General features: G+C 41.7%; 4 protein-coding genes and 1 long non-coding RNA gene across 5 annotated transcripts in view; 1 reads left to right on the top strand and 4 right to left on the bottom strand.

Moving 5' to 3' along the window:
- Window positions 1–20,437, top strand: part of TrissinR (Trissin receptor) — an 81,710-nt gene that overhangs the window by 44,048 nt on the left and 17,225 nt on the right. Inside the window, exons 2-6 of the mRNA XM_065495152.1 lie at window positions 1,785–1,926; window positions 6,042–6,201; window positions 9,394–9,712; window positions 9,869–10,152; window positions 10,228–10,469. Coding sequence (XP_065351224.1) covers window positions 1,785–1,926; window positions 6,042–6,201; window positions 9,394–9,712; window positions 9,869–10,152; window positions 10,228–10,469 — 1,147 coding nt within the window. The remainder of the gene's footprint in view (window positions 1–1,784; window positions 1,927–6,041; window positions 6,202–9,393; window positions 9,713–9,868; window positions 10,153–10,227; window positions 10,470–20,437) is intronic.
- On the bottom strand, window positions 10,513–10,936 carry LOC135947498 (uncharacterized). The gene is made up of 3 exons (XR_010575634.1): window positions 10,844–10,936; window positions 10,763–10,778; window positions 10,513–10,701 (listed from the first exon to the last, which is right to left on the bottom strand). It is a non-coding gene; the product is annotated as an uncharacterized LOC135947498 (long non-coding RNA).
- LOC135945105 (trypsin beta-like) lies at window positions 10,943–13,129 on the bottom strand. The gene is made up of 11 exons (XM_065492519.1): window positions 13,075–13,129; window positions 12,762–12,843; window positions 12,533–12,707; window positions 12,303–12,478; window positions 12,156–12,251; window positions 11,957–12,102; window positions 11,754–11,904; window positions 11,526–11,707; window positions 11,260–11,469; window positions 11,168–11,203; window positions 10,943–11,113 (listed from the first exon to the last, which is right to left on the bottom strand). Exons 1-11 carry the CDS (start codon window positions 13,111–13,113, stop codon window positions 10,943–10,945), a joined length of 1,464 nt encoding a protein of 487 aa, XP_065348591.1. The 5' UTR covers window positions 13,114–13,129.
- LOC135946617 (transmembrane protease serine 9-like) lies at window positions 13,948–16,653 on the bottom strand. Its single transcript, XM_065494909.1, has 14 exons — window positions 16,612–16,653; window positions 16,293–16,374; window positions 16,073–16,247; window positions 15,840–16,015; window positions 15,689–15,784; window positions 15,490–15,635; window positions 15,287–15,437; window positions 14,954–15,231; window positions 14,689–14,898; window positions 14,600–14,635; window positions 14,411–14,537; window positions 14,271–14,362; window positions 14,191–14,206; window positions 13,948–14,125 (listed from the first exon to the last, which is right to left on the bottom strand). The coding sequence occupies exons 1-14, from the start codon at window positions 16,648–16,650 to the stop codon at window positions 14,031–14,033; spliced, it is 1,719 nt and encodes a 572-aa protein (XP_065350981.1). The 5' UTR covers window positions 16,651–16,653; the 3' UTR covers window positions 13,948–14,030.
- Window positions 17,277–19,570, bottom strand: LOC135946618 (uncharacterized). Its single transcript, XM_065494910.1, has 9 exons — window positions 19,456–19,570; window positions 18,547–18,565; window positions 18,290–18,489; window positions 18,019–18,228; window positions 17,925–17,960; window positions 17,745–17,865; window positions 17,605–17,696; window positions 17,527–17,542; window positions 17,277–17,467 (listed from the first exon to the last, which is right to left on the bottom strand). Exons 1-9 carry the CDS (start codon window positions 19,540–19,542, stop codon window positions 17,379–17,381), a joined length of 870 nt encoding a protein of 289 aa, XP_065350982.1. The 5' UTR covers window positions 19,543–19,570; the 3' UTR covers window positions 17,277–17,378.

The following is a 20,437-nucleotide window of genomic DNA, read 5'->3' on the forward strand; positions in this document are numbered from 1 at the left end:
CCCTTTGAAAAAAGTAAAATTGTTAATTTTCTGTTTTTTGTTCATTGAATTAAAATAAAAACCATTTTATTTTAAAATCATATTAAGGCATATAATAAAATTTGGCACTAGTTTTAAATATTTAAAAACAAAATTTAAGCTTTAATGAAGCATTTGTTTTTTATTTTGACAAATTTCAGCTACTAAAATTGTAGCAATGGTTGAAAGGAGTGGAGGGTAGGCACCTATTAAACCCTTTAGTTGCTCAGGGGAGATTGATATTAGTCTAATGGTGTTTGGTTTTTTCATTTCTCACAATTAGAACCCGAGATTTGGAGTTCAAAAAATTTTCAAAATATGTAAAAAGTAAAAAAATTAAAAATAAAACTCTTTTCACACATGTAAGCGTCAAGTGAAACCTTTTCCTTGTCGAAATGAATTCCAGGAACGCTGCGAGGAAGGTCGGAGTTGTTCACAAACAGACGAGGGCATTTTCCAACTGTCACTTTAGCATAACACAGACGCTCTCGTCCGTTATTTGTCATGAAAGGAAAAGCCGAGGCTGAAGGTATTTCCCAGGTACAAAAGGGATATAATTAGCTTTACAGCCACGCTCCAAATGCGTGCAAATTCAGGCCGGATGGGATTATTAACGTCTGCTGAACAGAAGCGAAGAGAGAGCGTTGGCAGGCGAATCGGGAATTTCGCGAATCTTTCTCTGTCAATCCAATTGCAACAATTCGGCGAGTGTGGAAAGAGAATCTTTTTTGACGAATGCGAGAGCAGAAGATTGGCATACTGCGTCGTCATTTTGCAATGCAATTTCGGCTCTCGTGTGCCGCGGCGCCCGCGTGGCACTTACATTTATTGAGTTTCGAGAGCAGCGAGCTCGCTGCTTTTAATGCCGTGCCTGCGGGCCCGCAGGCATCCGCCGACACAAACTTTTGCTGCCCTGAAAAAGCGTGCCAACGACACCTGTCTCCCTCTTTCGCACTCGGTGGCGCGGCAAAAATAAATATTTATGAACGCGCGACTCGCCCCGCGACAAAAGAGTTATTCTCATAAGCACCAAATAAATCACTTTTATTCCACTGAGCTGCACATTTTCAAAGTTTTGTTGACACTTTGTAGTGAAGAAAGGGGGCACTGAAAGCCGGTATTTTATTTTTCTTTCATCTATTTAACTGAAAATTATTTTTAAATTAAATATAATAGTTAAAATAGAAAAAATCACTGGGAGCCATTTGGAAGCTGCGCAGTGAACTTTTGCGCATCTTACGCATGCGCAGTATGTCCAAATCGCTTCTAAATCTCACAAGGAGGCAGAAAATCATCACTGCGCATGCGTGACCCAAATTAAAACCTTCTGCGCAGTCGTAATTCCCACCGGGGTCCAGTTTGCGATTTGTGTTGGTTTTCCCGTCGGTCAGAAGTGAAGATGGCGTCGAAATAATGGCGGTAATTCCAGTCGACCAATCAGAAGCGTCGGAAAGAGGCGTGCCAACCAAATAATAATTTCATTCCCGCGAATTTTAAATCATTTTAAATCAGCCTGATGTGCCATCTAAGGGTCGAATCAATAATTAACGGGCTAATTAGCTGTTACTAAACAAAAATATTCATTTTGCTCACGATAAATTATAGCTCATTCGGGAAAACGTCCGAAACTTCGAAGAGAAATCAGATTGAGTCTGTTCGGAAGGAGCGACAGTTTACACAATGGCCGATCGGATCGCATGCAAAGCTAAAACAATTTGCGTTGACTAAAGTGGCTGATGTGCTGTGTGTGTGTGTGTGTGTTTCAGGCAACTTTCTGGTGATCATGGTGGTGCAGTGCGACAGGCAAGTCGAGTCGAAAACCAACTTCCTGCTCGGCCAATTGGCGGTGGCCGACCTCTGCGTAGGCGTCTTTTGTGTCATGCAGAGCTTCATGGCCTACCTCAGCAAGTGAGTTTCGGATTAATCAGCAGACAAAGTTTGCCTTGCCTTCCCTCTTCCATTCCCTCTAGATTGCATTCTCCGCTCTTTTCGCAGCCGCCGCCGAAAGCCGAAACTCTGCGCAAAGCGCGCACGTGTCGCACTCGACGACAATGCAGCCGTAATGAACTTGCCACATTTGAATTTGCAGCACGTTACTAGCTATTGCGCCTGAAAACTTTTATTCGGCCGGATTTCTACCAGGACAATTCAAATTTTTGCAATGAACAATTTGCTCTACAATTTGCAAGAGTGAAAAATCAAAATTTTCAAATTTTCCACCGTTTGAGCACAGTTTCTTGGCAGATTTTGATTTCTCTCGTCGAGATCTGTCCTTTTCCTTTTAGAGAGACTCTGTTTTAGTGAAATAAAATAGGATATCAAGTACGGACGTTTTTCTAAAATAATTTACGCTGCTATTAAGGTAATTTTGGCTTCAAATGAATCCCAAGGGACGAATTCATGCATCTTTTGCTGTCTAATTGCAGCTACAGAGTTAATTATATTGATTTATAACCTCAGAAACACGTGAAAAGTTGCATTAAACCGATTTAATTGCGAAAGAAAAGACGGAAATCATCAAGAATTCTTTGCTGGAAGAATTCTGGACGCTGATTGGCGAACTACGCGCATGTCAGCATCTCCCGCGCAATTCACAACACATGTACGCTGTTGCTAGGCCACCGCGGGAGCTGTTTACGTGCGTGTTGCGTCAGCCAATCAGCGTCGAGAATTGTTCCAGCAAAGAATTTTCTGATTTCCGCGATTTAAATCGGGTTTAATCGACTTTTAATTAATTTCTGCGATTAAAAATCGACGAATCAACTCTTTAGCTTCAAAATTAGGCACCAAACATCGGTAGCAGAATATCAAGCGTCTTACAAGAGGCATTTAACCTGAGATTCTTTTGGCGGGAAAACGCGTTTGCATCGCTTGAGCATTTTCTTGGCAGATTTCGATTCCTCTGGTCGAGATCTGAGCAACATCCTTTCAGGGAAACTCTTTTTTAGTAAAATAAAATAGGATAGGATTTGAAGTAAGCAGACAGTGCAAACTTTGCAGACTCTTTTATAAAAAAAAAATAAGCTAAAATTTAGCTCAAATGAGCTAAATTTTGGCTTCAAGGACCAGTTTATGCAATCCCAACAAGCATTTTCCAGGATTTCGTAGTATATTATAATGATTTGAATCCCCTTTAAGTAAGTTCCATGACAAAGAGCGAACATAATTTAATTCAATGCTCTCTGAAATAATTTAGTAGCGGCGAAAAGTGTAATTTTACCATACAACCGTTTGATTTGAAAGTTCTTTGGACGCTAATCTACATATAAATGAGACTTACCCTGTTACACGCCAGGTCCAGGCCATCCGTCCGAGTCCGCGGGACGTCCGTGTTGTCCCTTACTAGCGGTGTCCGGCGTCCTGCGTCCGTTAATAACTTTTAACGGCGGTTGACCGTTGACGCGTGAGACAAAACGCAGGAATTTGTAAGTCGCTTCGTCGCTAGTCCTGCTGCCAGCGGCCGTCGCCCCTCCCCCGCTCCACAACAGAGGCAGGCAGCAGCAGCAGGCATTCCATGCAAGTGCGTGCATGCATGTGCAGCCGCCGCTACCACGCGCAGACGAAAATCGCCCTTTTAACCCTTTTTTGTCCTTCTAACCTTTCTTTTCAAATTTGCCCGGTCGTCAGTAGCATTAATTAAGACTCTTTGTGTTAAGAAATTATAATTTATTCAATCGAATTTAAGATTTTTTTAATCTGGGCAGCTTCTTTGAAAAGAGGCATCATAATTTTGTTTTAGATAATGAAAAAGGTTAAGGTTTTAATATTAAAATTTAATCCATCGAATTAACTAAAAATATTTCCCAGAAAAATATTTTTGTGATAACGATTTCAAAATATTTAACAATATTTTCTTGATTAAATTATGTTTCATATTTAATTTTGTGTTTTTAATTTTAAGAAAAATATCGAAGTTCTTCTCTTTTAGGGTTTTCAAAAGAATATTGCAGGATCATTCCAAACATTAATCTTTTGAAAGAATCTCAGAATGGTCCAAAGAATATTCTGGGGATAATCAATTGACATAATATATAATCGTTGCATGGCGGGTTTTGGACTTTCAAAGACAAACACGCTATCTTTTCCACTTCACCTGAGGGGAAGGATTAATTTTTGGAATTTAGAAGGCAGTTGCGGCGGCTGCTCGGTTTCTGCGTTGGAGCAGGATTAGGCGCGGCGGCGGTAAGGCGCTTAGCAAAACAATTGGCGCCACTCGATGCCCGCGGCACCCTTATAAAACGCGCGGCAATTAGCCCCGAAAGCGTGCCGCCGCCGCCGCCGCGGTGAGAGGCGGTGGAGATTTACGAGAGAGAGGTCGCGCGTTTATTTCTGCTGAAAACGCTGCTTTCCTTTCGCCACTTTTTTCGCGAGACGCTTGCCAACTGCTACTTCAAAATTTGCATAAACCCAGCCCAGCGCTGCAGACTGCAGAGCCCATCTGATGACGTGTCACATGTATAAACTTTTGCATTTTTTTTGTAACTTTGGAATAAAGCAGTGTCGCAACTTGTTATGCATGAGCTGTGAGAATTATTGATCCGCACACAGTATATTTCCAGTCAAACTGTCTTCTCTTTCGCTTCATTAACTTCAATTTTGGTCTCGAATTGCTCCGTTAAGTGCAATCAAATTCAGGAAATCCACTTTACAATTTAACGACAGTAAATAACTTGCCAAATTCACGTTTTGTTGGAAAATTCAATCTTAAAAAATAGGATAGAACAATTTTCTAATGAGTATTATTTACTTTTATCTCTCTTTAATTTTGGTTCAGTTACAAATATTAAAAAATAGAGCTAAATTATTGAAAAATGATTTATTTTGTAAAATGAATACTTTATTTAAAACATTTAATGTGGACAAAATAACGATATTTTCCAAAATGAAAATAAATTCCAACAGTAGAAAAAATCCGTGGCATAAAAATAAAAAGAGAATAGTATTTTCTGAAATAGAAGTGAGAGAAAAGAGGAGTAATGCAATTCAAAGGTGCTCTCGGGAGTGGCTGCGAAGGTTTACAGTTTACAGCTTGGCGCGCGCGAATTCCGCCGGCTTTTCCGCGGTGCCGCATGAATAATTCACAAATCTGCACCACGAAATTCAGAGCCGCCGCCGCCGCGTGCTTTTTCCTTTTTGTTTTCTGCGTCCGAATGACATGACACAACAACAACAGAGGCCGATGTTTATTGTTGCGACGCAGCTCGCAAGTGTGATATACATTGGTCTCCAAGCAAAAATCTGCTTTTTGCATCACTTTTTGTTCCAACGCAGGTTGGCAAAACTCGCATCTGTTTCACAAGGCACGAAATATTTACTCTAGAGTCTGGAAATGAGTGTTAAACCAATTTAAATTACAATCAAAATATTTTTTTGGCTACAAATATTTTTTGGGGGAAAATCTTGAATAAAATGCATCAAAATGCGCGGGAATGAAATTGATAGGTGCTTTTCTGATGCTTCTGATTGGCCGCTGGACTTTCTCCTAATTGGCCGCCATTATTTCGACGCCTTTTTGACTTATGACCGGCGGGAAACCACAAAAAATTCAAACCAGCCCCCCGATGGGAATTTCGACTGCGCAGAAGGTTTTAATTTGGGTCACACATGCGCAATGATGCGTTTCGTCCTCTCTGTGAGGTGAAGAAGCGACCTGAACATACTGCGCATGCTTAAGATGCGCACAAAATTACTGCGCAGCTTCAAAACGTATCTCAACTCGGCTCCCAGTGAAGTAAAAAGTAAACTAAACGTCAGCAATTCCTCTTTAACTGAAATCCTATATTCATTTTCTTTTTTAACATTTAACAAATTAAACAAAAAAAGAAGCCACAACAGTTTGTATCGATAAAACTAAATAAAAGTGCTTCCCATTATTAATTAACATTTAGCTCGGATTTAATTTCGTGTGAAATTCTCGTGCACGTTTAATTAAACACGCGCGGCAGCGATTCGTTGACTCTTCTCTAATTAAATCAGTGGAATGCGCGGTGTAATAACAGTTGTGTGTGTATTGTGTGTTTCAGCTGGTCGCTGGGCTTGTTCATGTGTCAAATGTATCTGTACGTGCAGGCGTTGAGCTACGTCGCCTCCGTGCTCATCATGGTGGCCGTTTGCGTCGAGCGATACGTCGCCATCATGCAACCCTTCCACACCCGCAGCGTCTTCACCACCGCACGCCTCAGGGTGAGACAAAATAAATTGCACCCCATTTATAATTTCATATTGCAGCACAGCATTAATTTTCTTAATTGCTGCCTCGCCCGTTCAAACTGTTGAGAGATAGCCTCATTTTTCATCCGTATCTGTTTTTTCGTTTAAAGACCGTCCCTGACGAGGTTTCTAAGTCAACCAATCGATTCCTGAGGGCCGAATTAGGTAAAATGGATGTTTTTTTCGTTAAAAATTGCAGCGCGACGTTGCGAATTTTTTTTTCCCGCCAAAACAAATGAATGCGAGATGAGCGCACGTATCACAGCTGGTTTGAGCACTGCCTGTGCGAATGAATTCTTCGTCAGATCCAGCCAGCTCTGATGCATGCGCATTCCTCGCATTCATTTTTGGCGGGAAAAAAAGTTCTTACGTCGTGCTGCACTTTTTTAACGGAAAAAACATCCACTCTTACTAATTCGACCCTCAGGAATCGATTGGCGTGCTGAGAAACTTCGTCAAAGACGATCTTGGCCAAGTTTTAGAACAATCAGCTGTTTGGCCTAGTTAATTTTACGGCAAATAATGCTCTTCAACCTGAGCATTTACGACGGAGTTAGTTTGTTCGCTAAAAAGAAGTGCAGAACTCGCTCGTTGTGTTTAATCCACTTTACCAGTTGCATCAGCAACGCTCACTGCCTTTCCGCAAACAATTTGCGGCAGCATCTGTTGAGCGGGACGTGCGCGTGGTCACTGAACTTCCATTCCCGAGTTTGCAATTAACTTTTCAATGCAAATATTAATGAAGGCTTGCTGCTGCAAATCTAGGACATTCAAACATAATCGACATTTTTAAAAAAATTAATTAGATCCCTCTCGGAGTGAATTTTCTGCACCCTTTCGCCTTTCTCTTGGGAAGGCCAAAATTAAGTGGCCATTTGGCCAGGTTAACGACTTTCGCCGCTGCCTCCGAAGGGAGAGAAATAAAGAAAATTAATAATCCGCAACGAGATTCCCGGGGCAGCCGTGCGTGCTGTTTGTACGAGTTTAACGAAGCTCATTAAAAGCAACAGCAGCCAGTCGAAATTGATTTTTTGTGCCGCGCGCAGTGCGTAGGCTTAACAGAAAAAATAGCGAACGCGTGGGCAAGATCACAAGCTTCATAGATGAAAGAGAAACAAGGTTGTAATTAGTGTTTATCCTGCTCTCTGTTTTTTTTCGCTTTTTGAGTGATTAAATCCTAGAGGACGGTTGATTTCGGAATAGAATTTTGTTATAAATTTATAACTATATTTTTATTAATTAAAGACCGTCTCTGACGAAGTTTCGGAGCCCACCAATCGATTCCTGAGGGTCGAATTAGGTAGAGTTGATGTTTTTCCGTTAGAAAAGTCCAGCGCGACGGTGCGAACTTGTTTCCCGCCAAAATGTAATTAACGTATTTGCGAAATGCGCATGCGTCACAGCTGGCTGGATGTGACAAATAATTCATTCGTACAAGTGGTCTCTCTGCTAGTGCTCAAACCAGCTCTGACGCATGCGCAGCTCTCGAATATACATTCATTTTGTTTTGGCGGGAAAAAAGTTCACGCATCGCGCTGCACCTTTTGGCCGGGAAAAACATCTATTTTACCTAATTCGACCCTCAGGAATCGATTGATGGGCTCAGAAGCTTCGTCAAAGACGAAGTTTAACTTCAATTTAATTTTCCAATGTCAAAATCAACTCAAAAACCAGATTTATAAGTTTCCCAACACATTTGGCCACCATTTCCAACCGGAGTTTTAAATTATACGCTATAAAATTCCAACCTACAGTATGACCACTTATATTTTGAGACTAACTTTGCATGCGCATAACTTTTGAACTATTTATGCGTTTCGCGCCAAATTTGTATCATTCAACTCCCCACTTTATGCTCTTTTACTATAATGGCGCGAAAATCACCTCAGACCCTTAGTATGTATGCAACATGCACAACAAGCAGAAAATCCTTTCGCTGCTCCGCGCCCAACGCTCGATTCGGGACATTATGGCCCTCACCAAATGCTCCAGGGCAACCGTCTTCCGCATCAAAGCTATTGGTGATATTGCCCCGACCCCAAGGAAGCCCCGAAATGCAAAATCAACGCCCGTCCGCACTCCAGCATTGATGAGGGCCATTCGCATGAAGATTAAACGAAATCCGCTGATTTCCATTAGAAAAATCGTACGCTCGTACGCAGCGGGCCGCGAAACGGTCCGAAAAATAGTGAAAAATGATCTGAAGTACGTGTCGAGGGCCAGGACCAAGAGACATTTGATTACGACCAAACAGAAGGAAGCGAGAGTGGAAAGAAGTAGGAAGCTGCTATCCGATTTGAAGAAAGGCACGAAACGCCGTGTTATTTTGTACTCAGATGAAAAGATGTTCACTGTCGATGCAGTTTCCAATAGCCGAACTGACAGGTATCTGAGCAAGTCACCTGCATCTGAGGTACCAGAAAATATCCGATTTTCGTTCAAAACTAAGCATCCTGCTGGTGTTATGGTCTTTGGACTTGTCGCATCTGATGGCAAGAAGATGAATCCAGTGTTCATAAAACAAGGGCTTAAAGTGAACACTGAGGTCTACTTAGACATTTTAAAAAAGCAAGTTCTGCCTTGGGTGAAGTCAACATATGGGTCGGACACAAAAATTACATTCCAAAAAGATGGTGCGCCGGCCCATACGTCCAAAAAGACTCAAGATTGGCTAAACCAGCACCTGCCGGGCTTCTGGTCCAAGACGATGTGGCCTGCTAGCTCACCAGATCTGAACCCCCTCGACTTTAGTGTTTGGGCAAAAGTCGAGGCGGATGCTTACAAGAAGCCTCACCCCAATATTGAAGCCCTGAAGACCTCCATCAAGAAGGCATGGCGTGCAATGGATGAAGAGTACCTTCAAAGGGTTTCCAGCCGAGTCCGACCCCGTCTGGAGGCCGTGATTGAGAAAAATGGAGCCCATATCGAATAAATGTGTAACCAAACGTGTAATAAAGCTGTGATGTAAATGACGTCCGCCTAACTTAAGTAGTTTTTGTTAAGCAGCCATTTTAAATAAAACATGGAAGAGTCTCAAAATATAAGTGGTCATACTGTACACATTAAAAACAAAATTCAAACCACCAGCATCCTCTAAAAACATAAATTCTGTGACCTCCAGCATGAGAAAGGGGTTCAGTGTGTTGTCCAAATCCGTTTTCGCAGCTGATCGTGGTGCTGGTGTGGCTGGTGAGCGCGGCGTACGCGTCGCCGCGGCTCTTCTTCGCCAGGGTGACCAGCCAGGAGCTGCCCAACGACGAGACGGACACCTTCTGCCACTTAGACACGTCCCGTTACGACCCTGAGATCTTCGACACGGCCAACCTGATCTTCCTCTACGTCATCCCGCTGCTCGTGATGGCCGTCATGTATTCGCGCATGTGCGTCGAGCTGTGGCAGAGCGGCAGGCAGATCCCGGGCGCCGTCCACGCCGGACGCGTCCCGTGCCATCCTAGCTCCGCCCCCGTCCCTGACGCACCTTCAGGTAGAATATTAAATTTTGAATAAATATAGGAGGAAAAATGCAGGCCTTTTTTAATATCCTTTTGACGTCCTTTTGATATCCTTTGGATGTTCTTATCGACCAGATTTAACCAACTTAGAAAAAAAATCATTTTTTTACCCTGAATTTTAACGGTAGCCCTGACGACGACGAGTCTGCTGCACCTGGTGTCGGAGCCTGGCGAGCACACGGCGCTGCAGTCGTGCTTGAGCATCGCAGACAACCAGAGTGTGGCCAGCGAGATCGTTCAGGGCGGCCCGCGGAGTCCGCTGCCCAGCCCGCAGCCCCCGCTGCAGAGGATGAGTTCGCTGCCGCCGCTCAGGGAGACCAGGGACCCCCTGCGGCCCTGCAACTCGCCCAGACCGAAGAGGAAGCAGCGCAAAATGTGGCGCCGCTTCTTCCACAAACGCTCCCAAAGCACAGTAAGATATTTTTAAATTTCCCGCCAAAATCCGTCAGCAGATAAAATTAATGAAATTTTGCGGATTTTGTTGCAGAGGAGCAACGACCTGGACGTGGGGCCACTTGGGGCGCGGCGCAGGGTGGTGTACATGTTGATTTTGGTGGTTTTGTCCTTCCTGCTGTGCAACCTTCCGTACCACGCGCGCAAGATGTGGCAGGTGCGTCTGTTGAGCGCCGAGAACATGGTTTACTACCAGCTCTTCACGCCCTGCACCTTCCTCATCATGTACTTCAACTCGGCACTCAACCCCATCCTCTACGCCACCATGTCGCTCAGGTTTGTCACATTTTTTTATTTATAATAATCAGCAAGTTGGGAGTCCAATAATATCGTATATTTATTAAAAATTTGGTTGCCAATTAAGTGCCAAATATACAAGGTTGCCAATTACAATAAGAGAAGTATAAGCATATTTATTTCTTTTTGGATTTGTTGGTGAGTGCATCGGTGACAAAGTTTTTGCACTGATCGAACAAAGCGTAGTCAGTTTTGCAGGTATTGCTCGTAACTGAAAGATTTTATGTTTATTAGTAGATAATTTAGCTCAAATAAGGTTATAACTATATTACCTCTTGATGGGCATTGCTTCGTTGTGATTGATTAATTAAATAATTAGTTAAAAATCCAAATATTCAAATTATAATAATTACATCAACGATTGTTGCCAAAACACACTGCACAACGATTCCACCGATCGGATTGCACTTGATCTTGCCAGATGGCAAGTCCGGAAGGGGTAACTCTAAAAATTAATTCTCAATTCTGTTCTCGAGCCATTTACTGGTTTTACCGCTAATTAAAGATGTACAGTTTTGAACTGCCACACTTATAATGTCAATCCAGGGGCCAGTAGGATCTTGGTTTGCGACCAGCAGGCCGACCAACGCATCAGCATCAATATCTCCAGTAGTGCTATCAATCTTAAGAAAAATATCATTGCCATTTACAATAGTTTTTTTGGACCATCGACATACAACTCCGGTTTGGTTGAGGTAGCATGAAATAAAACACTGAAAAGACAAGTCAAATTTGACTAGGGTGTAAAGGTACACGATATTCTCCTCACAGCAGCTTTGCCGAGTTGCTTTGCCAAGCTGGCAGCATCGTTCATGTCCACGGTGTTGTTTTTCTTAATATTCTGCAGCTTGTTGAGCACAAACGAATTAAACACAGAGTTGTCGCCGCCGCCTTTTTTGCAAGTGGTTTCTATTGCTTTGTTGGATGTCTTAGCGAGTAAATCTTTAGCAGGTGGAGAGCAGCACTTGGTCAGCAAATTCTGTAAAAAATGACTGATCAAAAAATGCCGTTCAATCAACGGTTAAGACAAAAAACCTTGAAATCCTTTGATGAGCATTGTGGTGGTTTGGGAGTAGTTGGTGGTTTGGTTGGAGTAGGTTTTTTGGTTGGTGTTGGCTTTTTGGTGGTGGTGCTTTTAGTTGTGGTCGTAGCGGGGGCTTTTGTAGTGGTGGTGGGGCCAGTGTTTGTGGTTGTTGTACCAGTGGCACCATCAAGCGCTGAAATCGAATATTAACACTGTGCATTTTTTTCACTGCGTCTTACAGCTCATTTTGTTCGTAACCCAGGAAACTAATCCTGAGAGCCTTGCGTACACGGAAGACGTGGTCTGGCAAGAGGTGCCTCCCCAGGACACAATGCCGATCTGGACCCAAGCAGAGCCATTGTTGTACACAAGAGCTCCGCCGCTGTCTCCCTGATGTGATTAAATTTTAGCACAATAAGCGATAAAAGTCAAAACTCCATACGTTGCAGTCTGCTTGGTCCGCGGCTGGTGCTTTTGCACACATCATGACGTCCGAAAAATACGACGAAGAGCCGTACTCAGCCGTGCAGGACGCATCAGTGGTGATTGTCAGAGTTGCGTATTTCAGCGTGTTGCTTGTTGTTTGAGCTGACAATTTTAAATTGATTAAAAGCTGCAATGCGCCTTTTCAGCGTGCGTACTGCTGTCCGAAGTTCTGCCAAAGCCGCTGACGTTGGCCTTCGTGCCGACCAAATTAGCGAGTGACGGTTGAGGCAGATTAATCCACTGAATATTACCTTAAAATTCATTTAAATATGCACTGAGAGCTTTGATTATTACGATTATACCTGTAGGAGTCACTGGACTATCAAACGGAAGAAGGGCAATGTCATTTTTAGCCGTAGCTTCAACATAAGATTCGTGGCAAATGGGCGTGGCTACAGTCTTCCTGACGTAGCCCGCAGTCGGTGTATTTCTGTTGATTGTGCCGAGCACTACGTCATGCTTATATTGGGCAGGCGACCTGCAGACCAGGTTTTTACAGATTCCACATTTTAACCGAGAGTATAAAAATTACTGGATGCAGTGACACGCGGACATGGCGTACTTGGCCGCGATCAGCGAAGCCCCGCACAGGTAACCACCGTTCGTCCCGATTTGCGTAATGTCCAGCCACGCATGCCACGGGAACATCCCTGCAGCAGCCTGCGATCCCCCGATGATTTGAGGGCTAACATCTCCATTCGGGTTTTCTATATTAAAGATTAAATTAAGTTTGAATTAAATCAAATAATTAGCAGTCGAACTTATGTGCATGGGATGGTGCAATTTTCCATTTCCACTCGAGGCGCCGTCTGTTGCAGTAACAGCATTCAACAGGATCAGGATCTTTAAAATTAGTCCGGATAATTAATTCACAAATTAGAAAACTCGCGAAAACTGCGCATCCCAAGAACATCTAATAGAAACTTCCACAAATCTGAAAAGACACGTCTTGGCAATGCAAGAAAATTAAATTTATTCGCATAAATCAGCCCTCACTAGACCCCCAAACATCGTATCAAGCTAATTTACCTGGCTGATTTTGCATTTAAAACAACAAAAAGAGTATGCTTTTACCTGAAGTCCGAAAAGGACAAAACTTTGAAGTCCACTCATCCTATGCGTGCTCTGTTGAAAGTGCCAACTCACATTCTCGCCGCAGGCATTTATACAGGCTCCTCACATCCTGTCCCACTTGGAAAAATATCCTATAGCCTCGCCATACGTTAGAAAACGAAAAATCTCAGAATCTGCAGCGCGCTTTTCCACATCCGGTTCGCTATTTCGCAGAATTATGAAACAACCTACGTCAATGCTGCCGTTTGCAACACAAAATATGTGGAACACACTACAACAGAGAAAACGAATACCATATACTTTTGAAAAATGATCATGGTAGTCACTCTTTCCCTCGTTTTAAAATATAAACGTTGATCTTAATTCATAAATATTTCGGAAGCCCACGAAAATTTACAGATTTCAAGAGTTTTCCATCCTGAAAATATTAAAACAGCTTCAGAAAGAAGAACAAGTCGTTAATTTTTTCCATATTCTTCAACGATTTAATTGATTTTTTATGCTAAAAAATAGCCAACATAAGTGCAACCTTTAATTTTAGTTCTAAAAAAATTGCTGCAATTTACTCATTTTTGTGTAGAAAATTTTTGATATTTAGGATCACTTGATGGTTTTGAGCGGTCGGAAATCAAATAGTTGGTTTTCTCGCTTCGGCACCAGGTGTCCCATACATTCAACAAACAGCACACGTTTGGCAGTCGCAGCTTTTCTATGTCCAGCCGCGACAATATCAATATTCAACCGAGCACATCTCGCACCAATCGCAGGCTAGCAAATTGAAATCTAATTGGTATTTTGCCATTGCATACAAATGACCAAGAATTATTGTTTGTTTTATTTTTTATTCATGAGTAAAATTCAACTAGTTGGGAATCATATCGTATTTATTATTAATTAATTTCTCAGTTAAGCGCCAAATATACAAAGTTTCCAATCATAACAAGGGAAGTAAGGATTTATTTCTTTGCGGAAATGTTCATGAGTGCATCGATGACAAAGTTTTTGCACTGATCGTACAGAGCGTAGTCACTCTTGCAGGTACTGCTCGTTACTGAAAGATTATGTTATATTTATAAGTCGGTGATTTAACTATAATAAGTTTTTATAAATAAGTACCTCTTGATGGGCATTGCTGCGTTTTGTTTGATTTCATAAATTAGTTAAAAATCCAAATAGATTCAAATTTAAATAATTACATCAATGATTGTTGCCAAAACACACTGCACTACGAGTGCACCGGTCGGATCGCACTTGATCTTGCCAGATGTCAAATGCGGCAGGGGCAACTCTGAAAATTAGTTCTAAAAACTGTTTTTGAGCCGTTTAATGGTTTTACCGCTGATCAGGGACGTGCAGTTGCTAACTGCTTCAGTTATAATATCAATCCAGGGACCAGCGGGGTCTTGATTTGCGATCAGTAGGGCGGTCAACACATCGACATTAATTGCTCCAGTGCTGTCAATCTTAAGAAAAATTACGATCATTGTCATAATATGTAAAAGCATTTTCTAGATCATTGACATACAGCTCCGCTTTGGTTGAGATAGCATTGAATGTAGCACTGAAAAAAGTCAAATTTGTCAAGCGTTTAAGGTTTTACGAACATCTCCTTACAGCAGCTTTGCCGAGTAGCTTTGTCAAGGTGGTAACATCGTTTAGGTCCACGCTGTTGTTTTTCTTAATATTCTGCAGCTTGTTGAGGACAAACGAATTAAACACAGAGTTGTCGCCGCCGACTTTTTTGCAAGTGGTTTCTATTGCTTTGTTGTATGTCTTAGCAAGCAAATCTTTAGCAGGTGGAGAGCAGCACTTTGTCAGCATATTCTGTAAAAAATGACTCATTAAAAATGCCGTTCAATCAACGGTTAAAGCGAAAAACCTTGAAATCCTTTGATGCGCATTGTGGAGGTTTGGGAGTAGTTGGTGCTTTGGTTGTTGTAGGTTTTTTGGTGGTTGTGGGTTTGGCAGTGGTGGTTTTTTTGGTGGTTGTAGGTTTGGTAGTTGTTGTTTTGGCGGTGGTTGTTGTTCTGGTTGTGGTAGTAGTGAGAGGTTTGGTAGTGGTTGTGGTGGGGGATTTAGTGGTGGTTGTGGTGGCAGAGGCAGCAGTGGTGGTTGCAGTGGCGGTGGTGGTAGTGGTGTCTACTATTCCATCAAGCGCTGAAATCGAATATTAATCGTGCATTGTCATTATTTGTGGAAATAATGCACTCACAGTTCATTTTGTTTGTAACCCAGGAAACTAATCCTGAGAGCCTTGCGTACACGGAAGACGTGGTCTGGCAAGATGTGCCTCCCCAGGACACAATGCCGATCTGGACCCAAGCAGAGCCATTGTTGTACACAAGAGCTCCGCCACTGTCTCCCTGATGTGATTAATTTTTAGCACAATAAGCGATCGAATTCGAAACTGCATACGTTGCAGTCTGCTTGGTCCGCGGCTGGTGCTTTTGCACACATCATAACGTCCGAGTAATACCACGACGCGCCGTACTCGGCTGTGCAGGACGCATCAGTGGTGATTGTCAGAGTTGCGTACTTCAGCGTAGTGCTTAACGTGTTAGCTGATAATTGAAATCTGATTAAAAGCTGCAATGTGCCTTTTCAACGTGCATACTGCTGTCCGAAATTCTTCCAAATCCGCTGACGTTGGCCCTCGTGCCGACCAAATTAGCGAGTGACGGTTGGGGCAGATTGATCCATTGAATATTACCTTACAAAAAACATTAAAATGAATTCATTCTGAGATTTCATAATTATTAATATACCAGTGGGAGTGACTGGACTATCAAACGGAAGAAGAGAAATGTCATTTTGTGCCGTAGAGGATACATAAGATTCGTGGCAAATAGGTGCTGCAACGGTCTTCCTAACGTAGCCCGCGGTGGGTGTATTCTTGTTGATTGTGCCGAGCACAATGTCATGCTTAAATTTGGACGTCGACCTGTGGATCCGGTTTAAACAGATTCCATAATATTTTTAGTGAGAGTAAAAAAATTACTGGATGCAGTGACACGCGGACATGGCGTACTTGGCCGCGATCAGCGAAGCACCGCACAGATACCCACCAACCGAGCCGATTTGTTGTATGTCCAGCCACGCATGCCACGGGAACATCCCTGCAGCAGCCTGCGATCCCCCGATGATTTGAGGACTAAGATTTGCATTCTCGCCCTCTATTAAAATTAGTTTGAATTCAATCTAATAATTGAGGGTCGAACTTATGTGCATTGGATGATGCCATTTTCCATTTCCACTCGAGGAAACGTCTGCTGCAGTAACAGCATTCAACAGGATCAGGATCTTTAAAATGTATATATCGAGATAAGTTTTGTTATATCCCTATAAATCTTCACAAATGCTATCAAAGTTGATAACTGTGGTCCCGAGTTTTGGATTGCTCTAAAATCTGAATGGACTCTTCATTGCAATGCAAAATAATTAAATTCACGTCTAAATCGGCCCGTACGAGATCCCCGAACATTGTGTCAAGCCAAACTTGGCGAATCTACGTTATTAACGTCAAAGAGTTATATTTACCTGCAGTCCCAAGAAAATACATCTTTGAAGTCCACTCATCCTGTTGTGTGCTCTGTGTTGAGTGCCAGCGCACAAACTCACCGTGCATTTATACAGGATTCTCACATCCTGTCCCACTTGGAAAATATCGTGTGGAGCTCCGTGATTCGTTGGGAATTGAGAAATCTCAGTGCAAACTACGCTGCGCTTTTCCACATCCGGTTTGCTTCGATGCAGCAGGCTTGACAACGCACGTCAGAACAAAATAATTATTTATGGCACACTCAACAAAATTGAAATATGACGTCAAATACTTTTGATATATGTTCATATAGCTGTCACTCATTTCGTTATTTCTATTTTACGATTTTACTGCTGGCTGACTGAAAAGGCTCCATTGACGTGGGTTGCTGACGTAAATGTAGATTTCAGCGGTTTCGTCCTTTCCTACTCTGCCAAGCGCGCAAAATGTGGCAGGTGCGTCTTTTGAGCGCCGAGAAAACGGTCTACTACCAGCTCTTCACACCCTGAACCTTCCTCATCATATCGCAGCAATAAATTGAATATCCTTCAGGATAATGTACTTTGTGAATTGGTGGATATCCAATTTCTGGCCGGGAAACTTCATTTACGCCTCAGGTTTATTAGGTTTTTGTATTTTTTATTTTAAAATAAAATTCAACAAGTCTTGGTTCCGATCATATCATATATTTATTAACAATTTATTCTTCCATCTAGAGCCAAACATACTATATTCCAATTAATTTGAGGGAAGTGCATTTAACACCTTATGCACCGGTAGTTGCATTCGTGGTCATGGTCAATTGTTTGCACTGATCATAAAGAGCGTAGTCACTGTTGCAGCTAGCGCTCGTTACTGAAAGATTGTAAGTTTATCAGTCGATAATTTAGCTCAAAAAATCTTATAGTTAGTACCTCTTGATGGGCATTTCTTCGTAGTGATTGATTTCATAAATTGGTTAAAAATCCAAATAATCAAATTTAAATAATTACGTCAACGATTGTTGCCAAAACACACTGAACTACGAGTCCAACAACCGGTTGGCACACTCTCAAGGCAGATGGCAATATTTGCAGGGGCAACTCTGAAAATTAATTCTAAAATCTGTTTGCGAGCCATTTAATGGTTTTACTGAGTATCACGGTCACGCACTCGCTAACTGCCGCACTAATAATCTCATCCCAGGGGCCAGCGGGGTCTTGATTTGCGATCAGCAGGGCGGTCAACGCTTGAATAGATCCAATGCTCTGAGCCTTAGGAAAAAATATCATTTAGATGCAACAGTAAAGTTTTTGCTGGATCATCGACGTACAGTTCCTATTTGTAAGACGTAGCATAGAATGTAGCACTGAAAAGAATAAAACGATTTTCAAGGGTGTATTGAGTGTGTACGATATTCTCCTAACAGCAGATTGGTTGAATTGCACTGCAAAGTTGTAAATATCGTTTAGGTTCACGATGTCGCTTTTCAAACTATTCAGCAGGTCGTTGAGTGCAAACACATTAAACACAGAGTTGTCGACGCCAGGGGTTTGGCAAGTGTCTTCTATTGTCTTGTTGTACGAGCTAGCAAGCAGATCTTTTGCAGGCGAAGAGCAGCACTTGGTCTGCAAATTCTGCAAATAAGAAAAAATCATCAGAAAATGTAATTCAATCTACGCGGTTAAAGCAAAAAACCTTGAAATCTAGTGATGCGCACTGTAGAGGATTGGGAGTTGTTGTTGGTTGGGTGGTGGTGGTGGTGGTTTTGCCGGTGGTGGTTTTCTTCGTGCAGGTAGTAGTGGATTTTTTGGGGGTGGTAGTCAGGCATTTTGTAGTAGTGGGGCGTTTTGTGGTAGTAGGGCGTTTGGAAGTGTAGGCTACTCCTCCATCAAGCGCTGAAATCGAATATTAATCGTGCATTGTCACAGTTTCTGGAAATAATACGTTCTTACCGATTAACAGGACCAGGATCTTTAAAATCAATACAGATAAGTTAATTTTATAACCAAACATTTCTTTAAAAACGCTATTAAATTGGTAATTAAATTTTTCTGTGCTCTATTTCTTTAAAAAAAATGAAATCTTCACGAATCATTAATTTTGTTTGAATAATGGACAAGCAAAAGGCAGGAACTTTGCAAGGATACATTGATCTTGACAAAGGCGTCCTGCCTAATGTGGATGGAAAATTATTTTTCAACGTTTGTAGCCAAGTGGCAAGTTTCAAAATAAGCACATCGTGTGCACCACCCATTTCATGTAAAAATTTTACAGATTGACAGCTCCTTGTAAAACACATTTTAAGTAAAAATCTGAGTGAGACCTTATAGGATGAGATTCTCTCAGGAAATTTCGAAATGCACATGGTTATCAACCACCTTTTCAGCTTCGAAGATGAGGAGGAAAATTAATAGACATGTTGTTGGTGGTGTCATTTGTGCGACCAAAAATAATAAAAATTAATTGTATAAGTACATTTTCCTCTTTCTACGAAGAAACTTTGGTATTATTTAAGTGTTTTATTTGGCCTAAAATCTGAATAATTGAAAGAAAAACTGAGAAAGTATTGAAAATGCATGAAAATTGGCACCAGAAATCAGCCTCCTCAAAATAGTCTAAAACTGACTAAAAAACAAATTTTTTGAGGGCAAAAAGCGTCTATAAATAGACGAGTATTTAAAAAAAATCAGTCTAAGTTTTCCAACCCTAAAATTGGATAAATCACGAAAACCTCGGAAAGCATTCGGAAAGTTACTCCCAAAACTGAATGGAATCTAAATTTGTGGCAATATCAGCCCCAAACATCGTATCAAGTCAATTTACTAGGTGATTCTACGATATAAACATCAAAGTCTTCTTACCTGAAGTCCGAGAAGAATGCTTCTTTGAAGTCCAGTCATCCTGAGTGTGTTCTGTTGAAAGTGCCAGCGCACAAACTCTCCAGGCATTTATACAGGACTCACATCCTGTACCACTTGGGAAAATATCCTGTGGAGCTCCGCGATTGGTTGGAAAACGAATAAATCTCAGTACAGTCTACGTTGGGCTTTCAACATCATGTTGCCTAAACAACTACAAGTTCTCACGGCTGCATAAAATGATATATTATGTGACACACTTCAACCACATTGAGTTATATATCCGCGCCATATATTTTTGATATATGTTCGTAGCTGTGTCAATCATTCCTCTTTACGAAAAAAATTTAAAATAAAATTGTGGACTAGCTGCACGTCAAAAGAAAGTATGTTAAGTGAAGTAATGCACAGTGGGAGGATTGAGTCTGAAATCGCAGTGGAAAATTAAATTTATTAAGAAAGTATACTGTGGCGCCATCTGTTAGTGGCTTCAAATACAAAGGTCTTATGCAATTGGTGAATTGGCCTTAGCTTATGTTTATAAATGAACTAAACGATTAAAAAGTATTTGCCTCAATCAGTTCACCACACAGATACATTTTTGATAATAAATTTAACCAAACAATAGTTGTATTACAGAAACGTTTCCTGGAGGACAAATAGCAGGATTGGCAGATAAATCATAAAACAATTATTGGTCGTTTGCATGCAATGGCTCAATTTGCCAGCCTGATTGGTGCGAGATGTGAATATTGATATGGTCGGCTGGACATAGAAGAGCCGCGATTGCCACACGTGTGCTTTTACTTAAATGAATGTAGCGAACGTGGCAAACAAACCTGATTCAGTTCCGATCTCTCAAATACCCAAAATTTCCTGCTAAAGAATCCCTAAATCAAATGAGTACATGAAATAATTTTTATTTTCGTGAAAAGCAACAGCGCTCGTGAGTTTCAAAGCAGCACAAGCAGGTAGTCCACAATTT

Source organism: Cloeon dipterum, chromosome X (assembly GCF_949628265.1).
Source record: "Cloeon dipterum chromosome X, ieCloDipt1.1, whole genome shotgun sequence".
Classification (NCBI taxonomy): Eukaryota; Metazoa; Arthropoda; class Insecta; order Ephemeroptera; family Baetidae; genus Cloeon; species Cloeon dipterum.

What these genes read in the sequence shown, in the direction of transcription:
- LOC135945105 (XM_065492519.1), bottom strand. Translation starts at nt 13,113, where the DNA reads ATGAGTGGACTTCAAAGTTTTGTCCTTTTCGGACTTCAG. An exon ending in TAGTCCAGTGACTCCTACAG is followed by an intron (nt 12,252 to 12,302) that starts GTATAATCGTAA and finishes ATGAATTTTAAG; the next exon opens with GTAATATTCAGTGGATTAAT. An exon ending in GGTTACGAACAAAATGAGCT is followed by an intron (nt 11,708 to 11,753) that starts GTAAGACGCAGT and finishes ATTCGATTTCAG; the next exon opens with CGCTTGATGGTGCCACTGGT.
- LOC135946617 (XM_065494909.1), bottom strand. Translation starts at nt 16,650, where the DNA reads ATGAGTGGACTTCAAAGATGTATTTTCTTGGGACTGCAG. An exon ending in CGGACCAAGCAGACTGCAAC is followed by an intron (nt 15,438 to 15,489) that starts GTATGCAGTTTC and finishes TAATCACATCAG; the next exon opens with GGAGACAGTGGCGGAGCTCT. An exon ending in GGTTACAAACAAAATGAACT is followed by an intron (nt 15,232 to 15,286) that starts GTGAGTGCATTA and finishes ATTCGATTTCAG; the next exon opens with CGCTTGATGGAATAGTAGAC.
- LOC135946618 (XM_065494910.1), bottom strand. Translation starts at nt 19,542, where the DNA reads ATGCCTGGAGAGTTTGTGCGCTGGCACTTTCAACAGAACACACTCAGG. An exon ending in TGCAATTCAACCAATCTGCT is followed by an intron (nt 17,961 to 18,018) that starts GTTAGGAGAATA and finishes TATTCTTTTCAG; the next exon opens with TGCTACATTCTATGCTACGT. An exon ending in ACGTCTTACAAATAGGAACT is followed by an intron (nt 17,866 to 17,924) that starts GTACGTCGATGA and finishes TTTTTTCCTAAG; the next exon opens with GCTCAGAGCATTGGATCTAT.